The 16,029-nt window shown below is 42.7% G+C and overlaps 1 protein-coding gene across 2 annotated transcripts in view; it reads right to left on the bottom strand.

The window, feature by feature from the left end:
* Positions 1–507: 507 nt before the first annotated feature.
* Positions 508–16,029, bottom strand: part of LOC311047696 (uncharacterized protein) — a 79,336-nt gene continuing 63,814 nt past the window's right edge. Inside the window, exons 36-48 of one of the 2 annotated variants that reach the window (XM_084060496.1) lie at positions 14,494–14,660; positions 12,394–12,463; positions 10,857–10,963; positions 10,473–10,504; positions 10,134–10,302; positions 7,583–7,693; positions 6,626–6,666; positions 6,343–6,492; positions 3,779–3,877; positions 3,307–3,435; positions 2,442–2,481; positions 1,906–2,026; positions 508–1,018 (exon numbers count right to left, since the gene is read on the bottom strand). In XM_084060496.1, the coding sequence (XP_083916622.1) occupies positions 796–1,018; positions 1,906–2,026; positions 2,442–2,481; positions 3,307–3,435; positions 3,779–3,877; positions 6,343–6,492; positions 6,626–6,666; positions 7,583–7,693; positions 10,134–10,302; positions 10,473–10,504; positions 10,857–10,963; positions 12,394–12,463; positions 14,494–14,660 (1,459 nt within the window). In that variant the 3' untranslated portion in view covers positions 508–795. Of the gene's footprint in view, positions 1,019–1,905; positions 2,027–2,441; positions 2,482–3,306; positions 3,436–3,778; positions 3,878–3,961; positions 4,417–6,342; positions 6,493–6,625; positions 6,667–7,582; positions 7,694–10,133; positions 10,303–10,472; positions 10,505–10,856; positions 10,964–12,393; positions 12,464–14,493; positions 14,661–16,029 lie in introns of those variants that run through there. The other variant, XM_084060497.1, reaches the window with a different exon arrangement.

Below are 16,029 nucleotides of genomic sequence, written 5' to 3'. Positions count from 1 at the left end.
CTCTGCTATGTAAATTAGGTAATATGCAATGCAATTTGACATGACATTTCTATGTAAGAGCGTCATTGCATATAGCAGGGGTGTCCATACTTTTTTCTCCCAAAGGGGGTCATATTTGAAAATATGAAAATGCCTCAGGGCCGACTACATCCCCTGTCATACAGTACAGTACCATCGGACCATAACAAAGTCACAAACAAATGCATCGCATTGCAACAATTGTATTTATCTTCAGTGCAATATCAATAGTCTTTTGCTGGCCGTGTAGTCAAATATAAGTAAATCATCTGTGCTGTGTGAACATAACAAAAACTATTCAGTCTTTTTCACACTCATGCACTGCATTGCTATACAGTCCAATAAATTGTCTTTTGTTCAAATGGCAGTGTAGCCAAAATGTGACACAGACTTTGGACATGTCTGGTATGCAGCATCAAATTCACAAACACCAGCGCTAATAGTCACTTGGTCCATGGTGGAGAGCAGTACAACGTTACAGACACAAGGTTTCAGGTTGCGCAAGTTGGTTTTATTTACTAGCACTAGCATCAACTATAGAGAGATGGTTAAGTACAATCACACTATGGCAAACACAGCAGTCATACACAGAGGACAAAGTGCTGCCAGTTGCTGTTTGAGTACATTGGGTTGGGTTATACATTGGTTGGGTTATACACATTGGTTGGGTTATAAATATGACATGAATAAACACATTCATTCTGTTGCACCGTGTCCGTTAGGCTTCAATCCCGTTTTTTCATCCAGTGATCAGTCCGTATTGGTGGCATGCACGCCTCAGCGTCTCCTGCGACGCTGTCGTTGAGCGGCGGCGGGCGGGGCGGGTGTGACCCCAGCGGGAACGCACTCAGACAGGCGGCACCCGCACGACTCCACGGTGACGTAGGTCGTGGTGGTGACGGAGCCGTCGGCGCACGTCAGTTGCACATCCTTCTGGCTGGTGCTCACTTCCTGACAGCACTCACACTGGTGCATCATCTGATTGGCCGCTGCCGAGTACCTGCAAGCACACGCCAAGGTAATCAAAATGTACTTAAAGTACCAGAAGTAAAAGTACTAAAATGTTAGAAATTAGCAGATCTACAAGCTCACAACGTGTCGCGATGCGACGCGTTGTGAGCTTGTATATCTGCTATTTTCTAATAGCTTAGTTATAAAATAGGGCTAAAGTGGTTAATGTATGTTTTATAATGTAATATATTTTATTTATATCTACAAAGTAACTATTAACTAAAATGTTCAAATAATTGTAGTGTAGTAAAAGTACAATATTTGCCTCTGAGATGTAGTGGAGTAGAGAGAGAAGTAAAAGTATAGACAATTGGAAATACTCTGGTAAAGTAAAAGTACCTCAAAATTGTACTTAAGTACAGTAATTGTACTTAGTTACTTTACACCACTGTTGAGAACCACTGGTCTACTACAATTAAAGCTGTATTATGTAACTTGTTTAGGGAATGAAATGTAATTTTAGCTGTAAGGTAGAGTATGTTAATACAATATAACTTGTACAATTGGGGTGGTTTGGTCTCCTGCTCTTCTATTGAGACAATTAGATTGTGTGCCTAAGTTGGACACAACCTTTTACACGGTCCGCTTTCTGTTTTGACACAAACTAAAAAACTGCACTTGCACAGGAGACCCAGGTTCAAATCTGGGGTAGAACAAGATATAAAGTATTAATAATAAATAGAAAAATATGTACATTGAAATTAAAGGACACCAGGTAAACAATGAACCTAACCTCTGTCTAAATAACATTCTATTTCCATTTTTTTTTAAATGTCTGTGGTCAAGAAAAACTAGCCTATTAACAAAAACACAAGAACAAATGACCAAGGTATGTGTCCATGGTCGTCATATCCAGGTCAGACGGATCAGACTCACATGGAAGCACTGCCACACTGTCCTGCACAGTAGGAGATGTCGAGGGGCTGCGGGCTCTTACATCCATTCTTCTCAATGACCGTCTGCTTCTTCTGCACCTCACACACACTGCGAACCTTACCTGAAACACACAGTTCGCCATGCTTAGGATGCTTGTAACGAAGGTCATACAATGCCAACACTCCATTGTACCTGTGGGGCATTTATTTTTATTTTTATAATTAAGTGCTATTGAACACCCTTTATGTCTGTGTGTGGGTTTTACTAATATTGAACCAATGAAAGTCACCATACCAACTATGATGAGGCAGAATTGTGTTGTTCTAAAAACAGGTTTATTTTTTTCATTTCCAGCAAAGTTAATATTTTGGACATAAACGGTTTCTGCCGGACAGCAGAGATATCGTCCATATTTAGTGGTGGTTGTTTTTGTTTCAGAAGCTCATATGAAGTGTGTGTGTGTGTGTGTGTGTGTGTGTGTGTGTGCGCGCGCGCGTGCGTGTGTGTGTGTGTGTGTGTGTTCACTAAATACTTACAGGACTTGCAGCAGCCGCTGGCATCAGTGGTCTCAGTTCCCTGTGAGAGGACAGCTCACTCGTAATCACATTTGATACATGTCACATCACATCTGATACATGTCGCATCACATCTGATACATGTCGCATCACATTTGATACATGTCGCATCACATCTGATACATGTCGCATCACATTTGATACATGTCGCATCACATCTGATACATGTCGCATCACATCTGATACATGTCGCATCACATCTGATACATGTTGCATCACATTTGATACATGTTGCATCACATCTGATACATGTCGCATCACATTTGATACATGTCGCATCACATCTGATACATGTCGCATCACATCTGATACATGTTGCATCACATATGATACATGTTGCATCACATATGATACATGTTGCATCACATTTGATACATGTCGCATCACATCTGATACATGTCGCATCACATCTGATACATGTTGCATCACATCTGATACATGTTGCATCACAATGATACATGTTGCATCACATCTGATACATGTTGCATCACATCTGATACATGTTGCATCACATCTGATACATGTTTGCATCACATCTGACACACAATTAACATCATACATAACAACCATTACACACAAGTAAAATTATGTCATTGTCTGTCGTAAATACAGACAAGTGAGTGAATAAGGTTTATAGTTACAGTGTATCAGGTAAGCGGTAAGGCAATCTGCTCCATTAATCCATCAAACAATACTAGGTGTGTGTGTGTGTGTGTGTGTGTGTGTGTGTGTGTGTGTGTGTGTGTGTGTGTGTGTGTGTGTGTGTGTGTGTGTGTGTGTGTGTGTGTGTGTGTGTGTGTGTGTGTGTGTGTGTGTGTGTACTGACAGGCTGACAGTCCAGGGGGTTGAATGGAGGGCAGGTGGTTTGTGTTTCCTTGGTAGTTGGCTTTCCATTGGTGAGCACACAGGAGTACTTCACACACGTAACACCAGGGGGCGACCAAGTCTCATTCACCTGGACCAACAAGTGATAAAAACATGTCTTTAACCTTTTTGTATGTGAAAGGTCCTGCCATGATTTATAATGGTATAATAAAATTCAATAAAATTAACTATAACACAACTTAACAAGTTATAATATCATATAACATAACATATACTATAGTATAACAATCGCAATTCAAAATATAAATCATTCACATTTGACACATAACGCACAATACACTGGTCTAGTGTTGCCTTCAAGGAGCATGTACATCATAAGCAGACTCATTCATCATTATCCATCCATCCATCCATCCATCCATCCATCCATCCATCCATTCATTCATTCATTCATTCATTCATCAGCCACCAACCTGTAGAGTGTGTGTAGTTCCATCAGTCAGGGTGATGACGCAGCTGGTCTGGACACATGAACCACAACACTGACCAGGAACTGTCTGGTACGTATAACCCTGGAGCATAGGAGAAACACTGTAAATGTACAACCAGGAACTGTCTGGTACGTATAACCCTGGAGCATAGGAGAAACACTGTAAATGTACAACCAGGAACTGCCTGGCAGAGCACGTGAGCGGAGCGGGTGGAAATGCCGCTCGGCGCTCCAGGGGGCTGGTTTCACGCTCGCTATTTGCTCACGTCGACTCCCCCCGCACTCCGCTCCCCGTCGCTCCTCGCTCACGTTGATTTGCGCACCTCTCGCTCCATGCTCCGCTCAAATCGGGTCGCTCAACAGTAAAGAAAAGAAAAGAAAAAGAAAGTAGAAATTCTAATGAATCTCGGTGCGCTGTGCACTGCTGGATGTCTGTGTGTCTCTGAGTCCGTGCGACCGGGCATGCTCAAATATTCATTGCGCGGCCCCCGCGAGGGCGGCTTGGAGCGGGAGGCGGTCCTCGTTCTGAGTAGCGCTCCAACCTTTTTATAAACCAGCTCCGCGCTCACGTCAAAATCGTGTCGCTCCGCTCAAATGCTCTGCTGCCTGGTACGTATAACCCTGGAGTAGAGGTCTTCGGGTTAAGCATGTAACCCAAAATACCCGGATTCCGACACGTACCCGGCTCGGTCACGGGTCCATTCACAAGAAGTGACTCCGTGTCCGGGTCGGAACCGTTACAGTTTGTCTCGGGTCTCGGGGTTCGGACTGTGAAATGGACGGTTCCACTAATACCCGAGTGGACCCGGTGAGCGGGGGGGTCTCGGGCTCCGACTGTGAAATGGATGGTTCCATAATACCCGAGTGGACCCGGGCGAGGGAGGGAGGGGGGTCGCTCAGAAGACAGTTGACTGGCAGTGACGCAGTCAATGACTGGCTGCTATTTATATTATCATATCACTACATAATGTCATTGACCTAAATGGCGATATATTAACAAGAATAGGATGACCAAAAAAATCTTTATGTCTGTATTAGAGTTGATGATCGTCTCTCTTGACCCAAGGCTCTGTATCAGAAACAATTTTGGACAAGTGGAAAACTTAGTTAAACTTGCAGAGTGACGCATTACTTTACCTGAGTTACATCTTCTGATAGTTGTACTTGAATGTTGACATGAAATAATAATCCTGTTTAGTGTTTCACTACCAGTGAAAGACTACAGCGCTTATTAATGGGGTTATGTACGGGTTCGGTTCTGGTATGTCACGGTTCTATACGGGTCAGGGTCCGACAGCTCTCGGTACTGTTCGGTTCCCGAACTCAGATTTCTAATAATGGCCCGGGTCCATTCGGTTCCGGGTAAAATTTTCGCGGGTCCATTCGGGTATCGGTCCTTCATATTGGATTATAGGCCGGGTCCATTCGGTTCCGGGTAATTTTTTCACGGGTCCATTTGGGTACAGGTCTTTATATTTGACCCGTGAAGACCTCTACCCTGGAGCATAGGACTAACACTGTAAATGTACAACCAAGGAACTGCCTGGTACCAAGGGGCCAGCCTGACATATTTACAATGAGGCCAATACGGAAGTGAGACAGTTCATATGAATGGCCTGTTTGGCGCTGTTTTACGTGTTTTACCCCTGCGGGTGTCAGAAAGCATTTATTTTAACGCAAGTTGATGGGTTTTTGACAAACTTTAGACTAGATTTTCTTACATTAATAAAAAAAATCATAAATTCTATATGCTTCTAGTCGCTAGTTTAAAGTCTCCTTTCAAACATCATGATATGCGTTTTGCTAAATTATGAATATGATAAAGTAGGCTATTCTCTAGTAGGGGCGGGATGATTTGATTGACAAGCTACACAACCAATAGCATTCATTCCCCGCCCCCGGTCTTGATTGACAAGCTACCCAACCAATAGCATTCTTTGGGGATTGTTTTCCGGTTCCCGTTACCGATGTGCTTTTGGGCTTATATTAGAGATGGCGGATTTCAAATTCCTGAACAATCAGCTTCATTTTCGGTCTGTAGAAACCAGCGGTCTGGCTTTGTCCATCTCTTTTATACAGTCTATGCCTGGTACGTATAACCCTCGAGGGGAGGAGAAACAATTAAAATGTTAAGTTTACAAAGTCCAGACATTTGCAAGCCTTGCTGCCACACACAACACGAGCCCTGTTCCTCGGAAGCTGGTCATTAATGGACGCAAATGTGCTCATACGATGAGGGAGAGGAGGGGTGAGAATGATCGATCTGACCACAAACCTGCTATTGTGGTATGAAATATTTCCTTTGCAGTACTTTTTGGTTTACTTTATATTTTGATACCAATACTTTTGTACTTTTACTCAAGTAACATTTTGAACACAGGCCTTTGACTTGTAACAGAGTATTTCTACATTGAGGTAATGATACTCTTACTCAAGTAAAAAATGTGAGCACTTGTGTGTGTGTGTGTGTGTGTGTGTGTGTGTGTGTGTGTGTGTGTGTGTGTGTGTGTGTGTGTGTGTGTGTGTGTGTGTGTGTGTGTTGCGTACCTCTGCACAGGTAGTGTTGCATTCAACAGGTGTACAGGTGGTAGTGTACAGTCCATCTGAGCCTATCTTGTCCGTACAGTCACAGTTCAGACATTGTGTCAGAACACTTCTACTTCTGACATTCGTGTCCGAAGGAATCTTAGATCCCGGCTGGGGGGGGGGAATTACAGGAAATACTAGATTACAACAAACAACCCTTAAAACCAGTTTCTGTTTATCTGATGAGAAGTGTGTTTAGTTTAAATGTTTTGTTAGGCAGGATACAGTTAGTTAAGCTTCTTACCGGATATTCAATGCCTCTGTAGACACACACACCTTTAGGAACTGGAGAGACAAGGAGACAAGCACTGGTTAACCGGTGAACACTAACCTTAAGGACTGCTTAGTGTAGTTTATAAGATCAACTTGTATTAAAGGTCAGTGAAGTATATATATATATATATTAGTGGTGCACGATAAGTATCGGCCTGATAATTATCGGTCCGATATCAGGAATTATGACGTCATCCCGATAAAACCGATAACATGAATAATAGCTCCGATTGTGAGTGATCTTTCAGTTGCGTTTAACGCATATTGCCAATCAGCTGTGTAACATTAGCAGGTCAACGATGGCTCGCTCACACAGGAAATCAAAAGCACTAATTAATGGCAGCTGTAAGTAACCGGTTGTTTATCGTCTGTGTCTTGTGTATGTTTAATAGCCAACTGAATGTTTTCTGTAGCCTAGAGATATCAAGTAATCCCCTGAAGAGGGTAGACCCTCTCCCTCATGCTAAACTTAAAGTGACTTCTAAGGTTCCACTTCTCCTCAAAAAGATAACTTTATTTTCCTTTCTCAATGACAAGCCTAATATTATTATTGCATTTTGGTTGATGTTAAATCCACCTTTGCCCACAACTAGTATTTCTTACCATAAGGTGTGCTAATACTACAGATTCATATACATTTGAAAACATATATTTATGATTTTTTAAATATATATTTGTATTTATTATCAGTTATCGGTATCGGCCTTGAGAAGTAGAAAAAAAGGACAATGTTTGCCTCTGAGATAGTGGAGTAAAAATATCGAATACTGGAAATTACAGTAAGTAAAGTACAGTGAAAAAGTACAGTACTTGAGTACAAGTATGTGCTCAAGTACAGTAATTGAATACATGTACTTAGTTACTTTCCACCACTGAGTGCCAGTACATACCACACTGGTAGAGGGGACATTCAGTACATAGTACATACCACACTTGTAGAGGGGACAGCAGCTGCCATTGGCCACGGTGACATTGAGCTGGAAGCCTGGTTGACACTGTGACGAAGGAGGGGCGGTGGGGCACAGACTGACGTCACACTCTGTGGGGAGAGGGGCAGGAGGAGCATTAGAACAGTGGTTCTCAAACCCCCATATTTATATCTATTTGGTCACGTATACCATCTGAAAACATTGTGTGCCAGGGACCCCGTTAAGAGAAGATTTGTTGTGTTAAAATTATTCATAATCTTTCTTTTTAGCGGTGCCAACCGCTCTACATTTGACTTTGTCCGATTGAGCGTCCGTCCGTATGTTATGTCCGTATGAGCACGGGATGAGCACGGCAAAGAAGCAACACATACAAACACACGCACACACACACACACACACACACACACACACACACACACACACACACACACACACACACACACACACACACACACACACACACACACACACACACACACACACACACACAAACACACACACACACACACACACACGGACTTGGAGATTGCCTATGCCATCTCTCCTCTCATTGGTCACACGTGCCACTGGTTATCAAAGGGGGGTCCAGGGACCCCCAGCGTATGTTATGTCCGTCCGTCCGTATGAGCACGGGATGAGCACGGGATTTTAAACAGCTATAACTCCAGTTTGCAGCATGCCACCAAGTCCAAATTTGGTATGTGGACTTAGACCACCAATAGGGATGAGCATGAATTGCTGAAGCCCCGCCCCCTCTGTCTTCCCATTGGCTGGCCTTTAAACAGCCATTACTCAAGTTCGCAGCATGCTACGGAGTACAAATTTTGTACATGAACTAAAACCACCAATAGGGACGAACTGTAATTACTTAAGCCTCGCCCCCTCTGTCTGGCCATTGGCTGGGCTTTAAACAGCCATTTATCCAGTTTGCAGCATGCTACCAAGTACAAATTTGGTAAGTGGACTCAGACCACCAATAGGGACGAACTGAAATGAGTTAAGCCCCGCCCCAAAGGCACCGCTTCCTTCACACAGGGTGTGATTTTTTTTCCCATTGTGACATGTTGTGAGCCATAAAAGTATGTTTTAAAAAGTTAAAGTGTGTCTCCTCTCCTCCAGGGTTATACGAACCAGGCAGTTCCTGGTTGTACATTTACAGTGTTACTCCTATGCTCCAGGGTAGAGGTCTTCACGGGTCAAATATAAAGACCCGTACCCAAATGGACCCGTGAAAAAATTACCCGGAACCGAATGGACCCGGCCTATAGTCCAATATGAAGGACCGATACCCGAATGGACCCGCGAAAATATTACCCGGAACCGAATGGACCCGGGCCATTATTAGAAATCTGAGTTCGGGACCCGAACAGTACCGAGAGCTGTCGGACCCCGACCCGTATAGAACCGTGACATACCAGAACCGAACCCGTACGTAACCCGAGTCCCCGAAATACCCGAACGCAAAATTGATTGCCAACGTCATGACTAGGCTACAATTTCCAGCGTTAAACAAGACTAGTTCCATATTTTCTTACCTAAATGTAGCCTTCGTGGTTGTGATGTATAATCCCAGCCAATGCTCATTGGACAGTTTATAAATACAAAATAAATCCACGTTCTAGATGTGTGTAATCCTTCTTCATTGCCAACTATAATCCACGTTAATTTCTGTTATTGTCTCCGCCAGGCCGAAAGGCATGGCGAGAGAGTATGTTTTACTTCCCTATGGGCTCATATATTGAGCTGACGTGTGGTTTGTTTATGGTTATGTTGTCATAGTGACGTGGCCGTGGTCGTGGTCAAAGGTCAGCCGGCCGGCCGGCCGGCCAGCCCCCCCTCCCATTAGCCAATTTTAACACATCGGGTGCCAAACACGGTCTGAACCGTGTGTTTACATAGTGGCGGTTCCGAAGCTTCGGTGCCGTTCACGGTCTGAACCGTGATTTCAGTCTTTTTGTTTTTTTCGTTTTTCTCCGCACGGGCGGGGCTAGAGCAGCTCTGGGAGCACCCATTGTAATCCTGCGAAGGAAGTGCCAGATCGCTCACCGGAAACACTTTTATTTTCCCCATCCGCTTCCTGTCTATTTCCTACTTTGAAACGCCTATATCTCCGAATCTGTTTCCTGTGGGGAAAAACGGTCATGCGCGATGCGCGATCCCCCCCCCCCCGTTGTAACCCGCAAGGGGAATGTTATGGTTCCAGTCTGTAGCCAGGCTCATGGCACAACATGAATCGATGCTTTTTTTTGCGTGGATTTGCTTTTAACGCACGGATTTGCTTGTAAACAGCAAAGCGCAGTCAATGGGGAGAATGCTGGCACCCACGGTAAGTTGTTATGAAAAAATGCTGGCACCCGATGTGTTAAAAGAGTAGTTCACCCCAAAAATTACTTATTTTCTATCAATTACATGAAGCCTTGAATTCATGGATATGTGTTTGTTTTTGTCGCATTCCGGAGCCGATACTTTGATGACCGGATGATCGGTCAATAGGAGACCCAGTAGGAGACTCTTTGAACTGCTCCTTTAATATAGGATAGATAGACGTACCACAGGACAGTACGGTGCAGCAGCGATCGGTCTTGTTGACCAGGTGTTGTCCAGGCTTGCCACAGGTGACGTCGGGCAACGTCGGGCAGGGCAGAGGCTCACACTGCACCCCCATGGAGTCACTGTCACACACACACTGCTGACAGGCGCTGGTCCATGAGTCACCTGGCTAAATGGGACATGAGACATTTTAACATCGCTTAGTCAACCCCAAAAACCCCATTAAAAACTAAACAAAAGACACAAACACTACGAGGTGAGAGAGAGAGAGAGAGAGAGAGAGAGAGAGAGAGAGAGAGAGAGAGAGAGAGAGAGAGAGAGAGAGAGTTTGTCTCTTACCTGCTTGGGTTTACCATCAGGTCCAACACAGTCTGAAACAATAAATCAAACACAAATTAATGTTTTCTGAATAGTTGGTAAAAAGTTAGGATCTGGTCTCTATGTGTTATAAACATCTATGTCGTTGTGAAGGGATCTGGTCTTTATAATGAGTTATAAACATCTATGTCGTTGGGAAGGGATCTGGTCTTTATAATGAGTTATAAACATCTATGTCGTTGTGAAGGAATCTGGTCTTTATAATGTGTTATAAACATCTATGCTGTTGTGAAGGGATCTGGTCTTTATAATGTGTTATGAACATCTATGTGAAGGGCTCTGGTCTTTGCAATGTGTTTTATAATAAACGTATCTACAGTACATGAAGAAGGGACGTCCTCTCACCACAGGACTTGACACAGGTGTCGTAGACGCTGCTGAACAGGGTGGTGCCCGCTGGACAGAAGCATCCCTCCTTGGTGTTGGACGGGCTGGTGAACTTCTTATTGTACCTGAGTGTAATGGACATTATCATTTTGCTGAAAACCCATTGAATCCGGGGACGCATCTTTGTCATTTTTAGATTTCTTTGGCTATTCGATAATAGCAGATATACAAGCTCATGGTGTCGCGCTATGAGCTTGTAGATCTGCTATCTGCAAATCTTTGGATATATATTTTTTAAAGCGAAGGTGAAAGCGGGGTGAAAAAACATTAACATTTTTGAGACACTGATATAGAAACATACGTTTTTCAAAAACTGTAGGATTTAGAAGGCATTTGTGAATCCCCAGAAGCACAGATTTTGAGTTACAAATGTTCCCTTTAAAAATATAAATACAAAGATTTGCACACATTTTCCACCATTTTCCCCCAAAAATGCAGATCTACAAGCTCATAGAGCGCCATGAGCTTGTAAATCTGCTATTTTTGAATAGCCCAAAGAAATCTAAAACAGATGTGTTCCTGTTTTTAATGGGTTAACATGCACAAGCAGCCATATTGGAAAGAAATTGGGCCTCTTCCTTACCTTCTTCACAGGTGTTACCAATGATACTACTGAAGGCTTCATTTAGTGTAGCAAACTTTGTTCTCAAACTTTTTTAATTTGAAGGACCTCCATAATTGAGAGTGTACAAATGGAACCAAATGGACCCGTAAATGGTTCCATTTGCACACTGGTTACACACCCATAAGGGGCCATTTGGAACCCCCTCAAGGAACCGTGAGGGTCTCTGGACCACACGTCGTAGCAGAGTGGCAGAGTGTTCCCAGAGAGCCAACATGCACAACGTCAGCACCCTGACTCTGTTTGACCAGAATGGAACAGAGCCTTCATTAGTATTATAGGCTCTATTCACAGCAGCCATATTGTGAAGACATTCACAGGTGTTACCAATGATACTAATGAAGGCTCTGTTCCATTCTGGTCAAACAGAGTCAGGGTGCTGATATTGTGCATGTTGGCTCACTGGAAACACTCTGTTACACCAGTGGGTCTACAGTTGGGGTCCAGGGACCCTCATGGGCTTCCAAATGGCCCCTTACAGGTGTGTAACTCTGAGAGTGTACAAATGGAACCAAATGGACCCGTAAGGGTCCATTTGGTTCCATTTGTACACTCTCAGAGTTATGGGGGTCGTGGAAACCACTGTGCTAGACTAAATGGAACAGAGCCTTCATTAGTCATTGGTAACACCTGTGAAGGAAGTGATAATATGGCTGCTGTGCATAGAGCCTATTGGTAACACCTATGAAAGAAGGTAAGGAAGAGGCCCAATTTCTGTCCAATGTGGCTGCCGTGCATAGAACCAATTAAGCAACAGAGCTCCAAACCAGTGAAACTGGGTATCTATGGTTAAATACATTAGTGGATATTTGAGGTTGAGATGACAGTAGTAGTGTACAGTACTGTATGTACTGAATACTAATGGTGCTTTACCTGGAATTGCATGTCGGCTCTACAGCTGGACCACAGGACATGTACACCTTGTTGTCGCTGCACGTGTGCTCTGTTGACAGGAAAAGAGACATGAAATGTGCACTGTGTACATACTGTACATACTGTGCATACTGTACATACACATGCAATTTGACATAGCTCAATAATGCATGTTACAGTCTTCTTCTTCTTGTGGCTAATTCCCATCAGGGTCTTACAGTATTTCCAAACCTCACCTTTGGTCTTCCTCTTCTCCGCTTGCCTGAAGGTCAAGGTCAAGTTTATTAGTATGTCCCCAAACTGGGCAATTTATGTCAGGGTTCCATCTTCAGCATCCACCTCCCAATGTACCCCTCATCCCTCCACTGCACATGTACACCACCTCACCACTCTTGTTTGATCCCCAAACCTTCTAACCCGATCCTCTAATGTAGTCATTTCTGATCCATGTCCTTCCTTGTCACTCCTAATGAGAATCGCAGCATCCTCAATTATGCCAACTCCAGCTCCAACTCCTGTCTTTTCGTCAGTGCCACCGTTTCCAAGCCATACGGCATGGCACCGCACTACTGTCTTATACATCTTCCCTCTCACTCTTGCTGGGACCCTTCTGTCACATGTTGCAGCATAATATCATAATGTACTGTATCGTATATCATGACATCCAGTGGTGGAAGAAGTACTCAGATATTTTACTTAAGTAAAAGTACCAATACCACAGTATAAAAATACTGTATCAGTAACAATACCACAGCATAAAAACGTATTAGCATCAAAATATACTTAAAGTACCAAAAGTAAAAGTACTAAAATGTTTGAAAATAGCAGATCTACATGCTCACAGCGCGTCACAATGCGACACTTTGTGAGCTTGTAGATCGGCTATTTTCAAATAACCTAGGTATAAAATATGGCTAAAGTGGTTAATGTATGTTTTATAATGTAGCAATTTATATCTGCAAAGTAACTAGTAACTAAAGTTTTCAAATCATTGTAGTGGAGTAAAAGTACAATATTTACCTCTGAGATGTAGTGGAGTAAAAGTAAAAATATAGACAATTGGAAATACTCCAGTAAAGTAAAAGTACCTCAAAGAACAGTACTTGAGTAAATGTACTTAGTCACTTTACACCACTGATGACTATCTACTGTATGTTCATTGTTCAATGTAGGGTCAAGAACTCCACGGAAACAGTTCAGTTCTGCAATTGCAGAATGCAGACTTTCAGCACAAACATTGAATGTAAATTTGAGTGTACAAATGGACCCTTATTGGTTCATTTGGTTCCAAGTACGAAATGGGGGTCTCCCTGGTTCCTTTGTGGTCACTGAGTTTCAAAAAGCGTTCTTTTAATTGTTTTATACTATCTACGGATCGTTTCTCTTCGATCCGTAGATAGTATTGTGTCAGTGGAGCTTTAGTTACCGTGAGCTGTGCTTTCTTTTGCTGTTGTTTTTCCATCTTCAAATCTTATAATGTCTTAAAAACAGCGTGAGATTCCTTTTTGTTACTACCTTTTGACCTCAAGAAAGGCTTTCTATTTGACAGCAGGTGGGTTGTGAGGTTGGGAGGTTGGGAGGTTGGGACTAAGCGGCCCAAACCTCTAGTTTTTTTAAATCGTGAAAATGTGAAATGTGTGCAAGTCTTAAGAATATGTATATCTTTTTTTAAGCGAACATCTTTTAGTCAAATCTTTGATTCTGCGGATTCTACAAATGTCTTCTAAACCCTAACAGTTTTTTTGGGAAAAAAAAACTTATGTTGCTATAATATCAGTGCTTCTCAAACTCTTTTTCATGTCAAGGACCACCCGAAATGATATGTATTTGTCCACGGACCCCCCCATCTCAATATATTTTGTTCCAGGGACCCCCAGAAGCAAAGATGTGAGTTTAAAATGTATATATATGTATTCAAAGATTTGCACACATTTTCACGGTTTCTTTAAAAAAAATAGCATATCTACAAGCTCATAGCACTATGAGCTTGTATATCTGCTATTCTTTTTTAATAGCCAAAGAAATCAGAAAATGACACAGTATGCGTTCCCGGTCTTAATGGGTTGAAATAAAAATAATAATGCGTAACATATTCCTCACCACACTGTCCATTGGTGGAGTTCCTCCAGTTGATACAGACTCCTTTATTGGAACACTCGCTAGCGTACGCCTCCAGACTAGAGCAGGTGTTGTTTCCGCACGCGTCGCTCTTGCAGGCCGCCACGTAGGGCGCTGGAGAGACCACCGCGTGGCACGGCTCAAACACACTGCCGGGGGGGAAAAGGTGTGGAAATGATCAGGGTCTGATATTGGTTATGAACCATTTATCCCATGTTCATAACATCGGTTAAATCTAGAAACTAGCATGCTGTATATTTTCAATTCAAACAATTGCCAATAGGCTCTATGCACAGCAGCCATATTATCACTTCCTTCACAGGTGTTACCAATTATACTAATGAAGGCTCTGTTCCATTTAGTGTAGCACAGTGATTTCCACGACCCCCATAACTCTGAGAGCTACACACCCGTAAGGGGCCATTTGGAAGCCCATGAGGGTCCCTGGACCCCAACTTTAGACCCACTGGTGTAGCAGAGTGTTTCCAGTGAGCCAACATGCAATATCAGCACCCTGACTCTGTTTGACCAGAATGGAACAGAGCCTTCATTAGTATCATTGGGAACACCTGTGAATGTCTTCACAATATGGCTGCTGTGAATAGAGCCTATATAAATCAGCCACCCAGACATAAACACTATAGCTTCCTCTATGTCTATAATGCATTACAAACATACTTATAATGTGCTTATGAAGTAAACTTTCAAACACAGGAACATGATATAATCACGATATTTCATCTTATTGGTAAACATAGAACTGTGGTTGACTTTGAGACGAATATAAGTGGGCCTAAGTCAGAGAGCTAGCAGGAGGAGATTTGAAGACAGAGGAATGTTTATGTGAAGTCTGATTTAATCAGTCACACCTTGAAGTTCTTGCCTTTTTGTTCTGGAGCAGAAGTTACCAGTCTTAAGTGTGAACCCAAAACAAGGGACCAAGCCATTATTTTGTCTTAATTTGAATGAATCAAGATCCCATTGTTCCCTGGTGAGGAGGCAGCTGGCCACAGACAACAAATGGGTAGTGATGAAAACCAGGTCAAGATGATTGCAGTTTGTGGTTGAAATGAACAAAGTTATTCCTAAAGGTTATTCATTCTGTGTGAAAACATATGCTATGGTTGAAATTAATAAAGTCTGATAACTATGACTTGTGCTGTTAACAAAGAGAAATGTTATTAAGGAAAAGATTCATTCTGGAGTAAATGCTGCTTTTATTGATGTATTATTTCTAACTGCTGTTTGAAACCATGAAGTATAAAGTGTGTGGATTCATTCTAAAGCTGAAGAGATGTTGAACAAGAATTACTATACCAGCCTTTGTGTAAACGTAAAGTTTGATAAATAGAATTAAGTACAAGATTGTTACACTGTAATAACTGCTAAATGTGCGATACCAGGATGTAGGCGGGGACTCGGCCCGACAACTTCCCTGTCAGAATACATGATGTGTGGGGGTGGGCTTGAACCACCTGGCCCCACCTCTTGGTGCAAGATTCAAACTGAGTATATATG

This window comes from Gymnoscopelus microlampas (assembly GCF_963454915.1).
Source record: "Gymnoscopelus microlampas genome assembly, chromosome: 6".
In the NCBI taxonomy this organism is placed as follows: Eukaryota; Metazoa; Chordata; class Actinopteri; order Myctophiformes; family Myctophidae; genus Gymnoscopelus; species Gymnoscopelus microlampas.
Note: the sequence above shows the minus strand (reverse complement) of the source record. Positions and strands in the feature narration are given on the sequence as shown.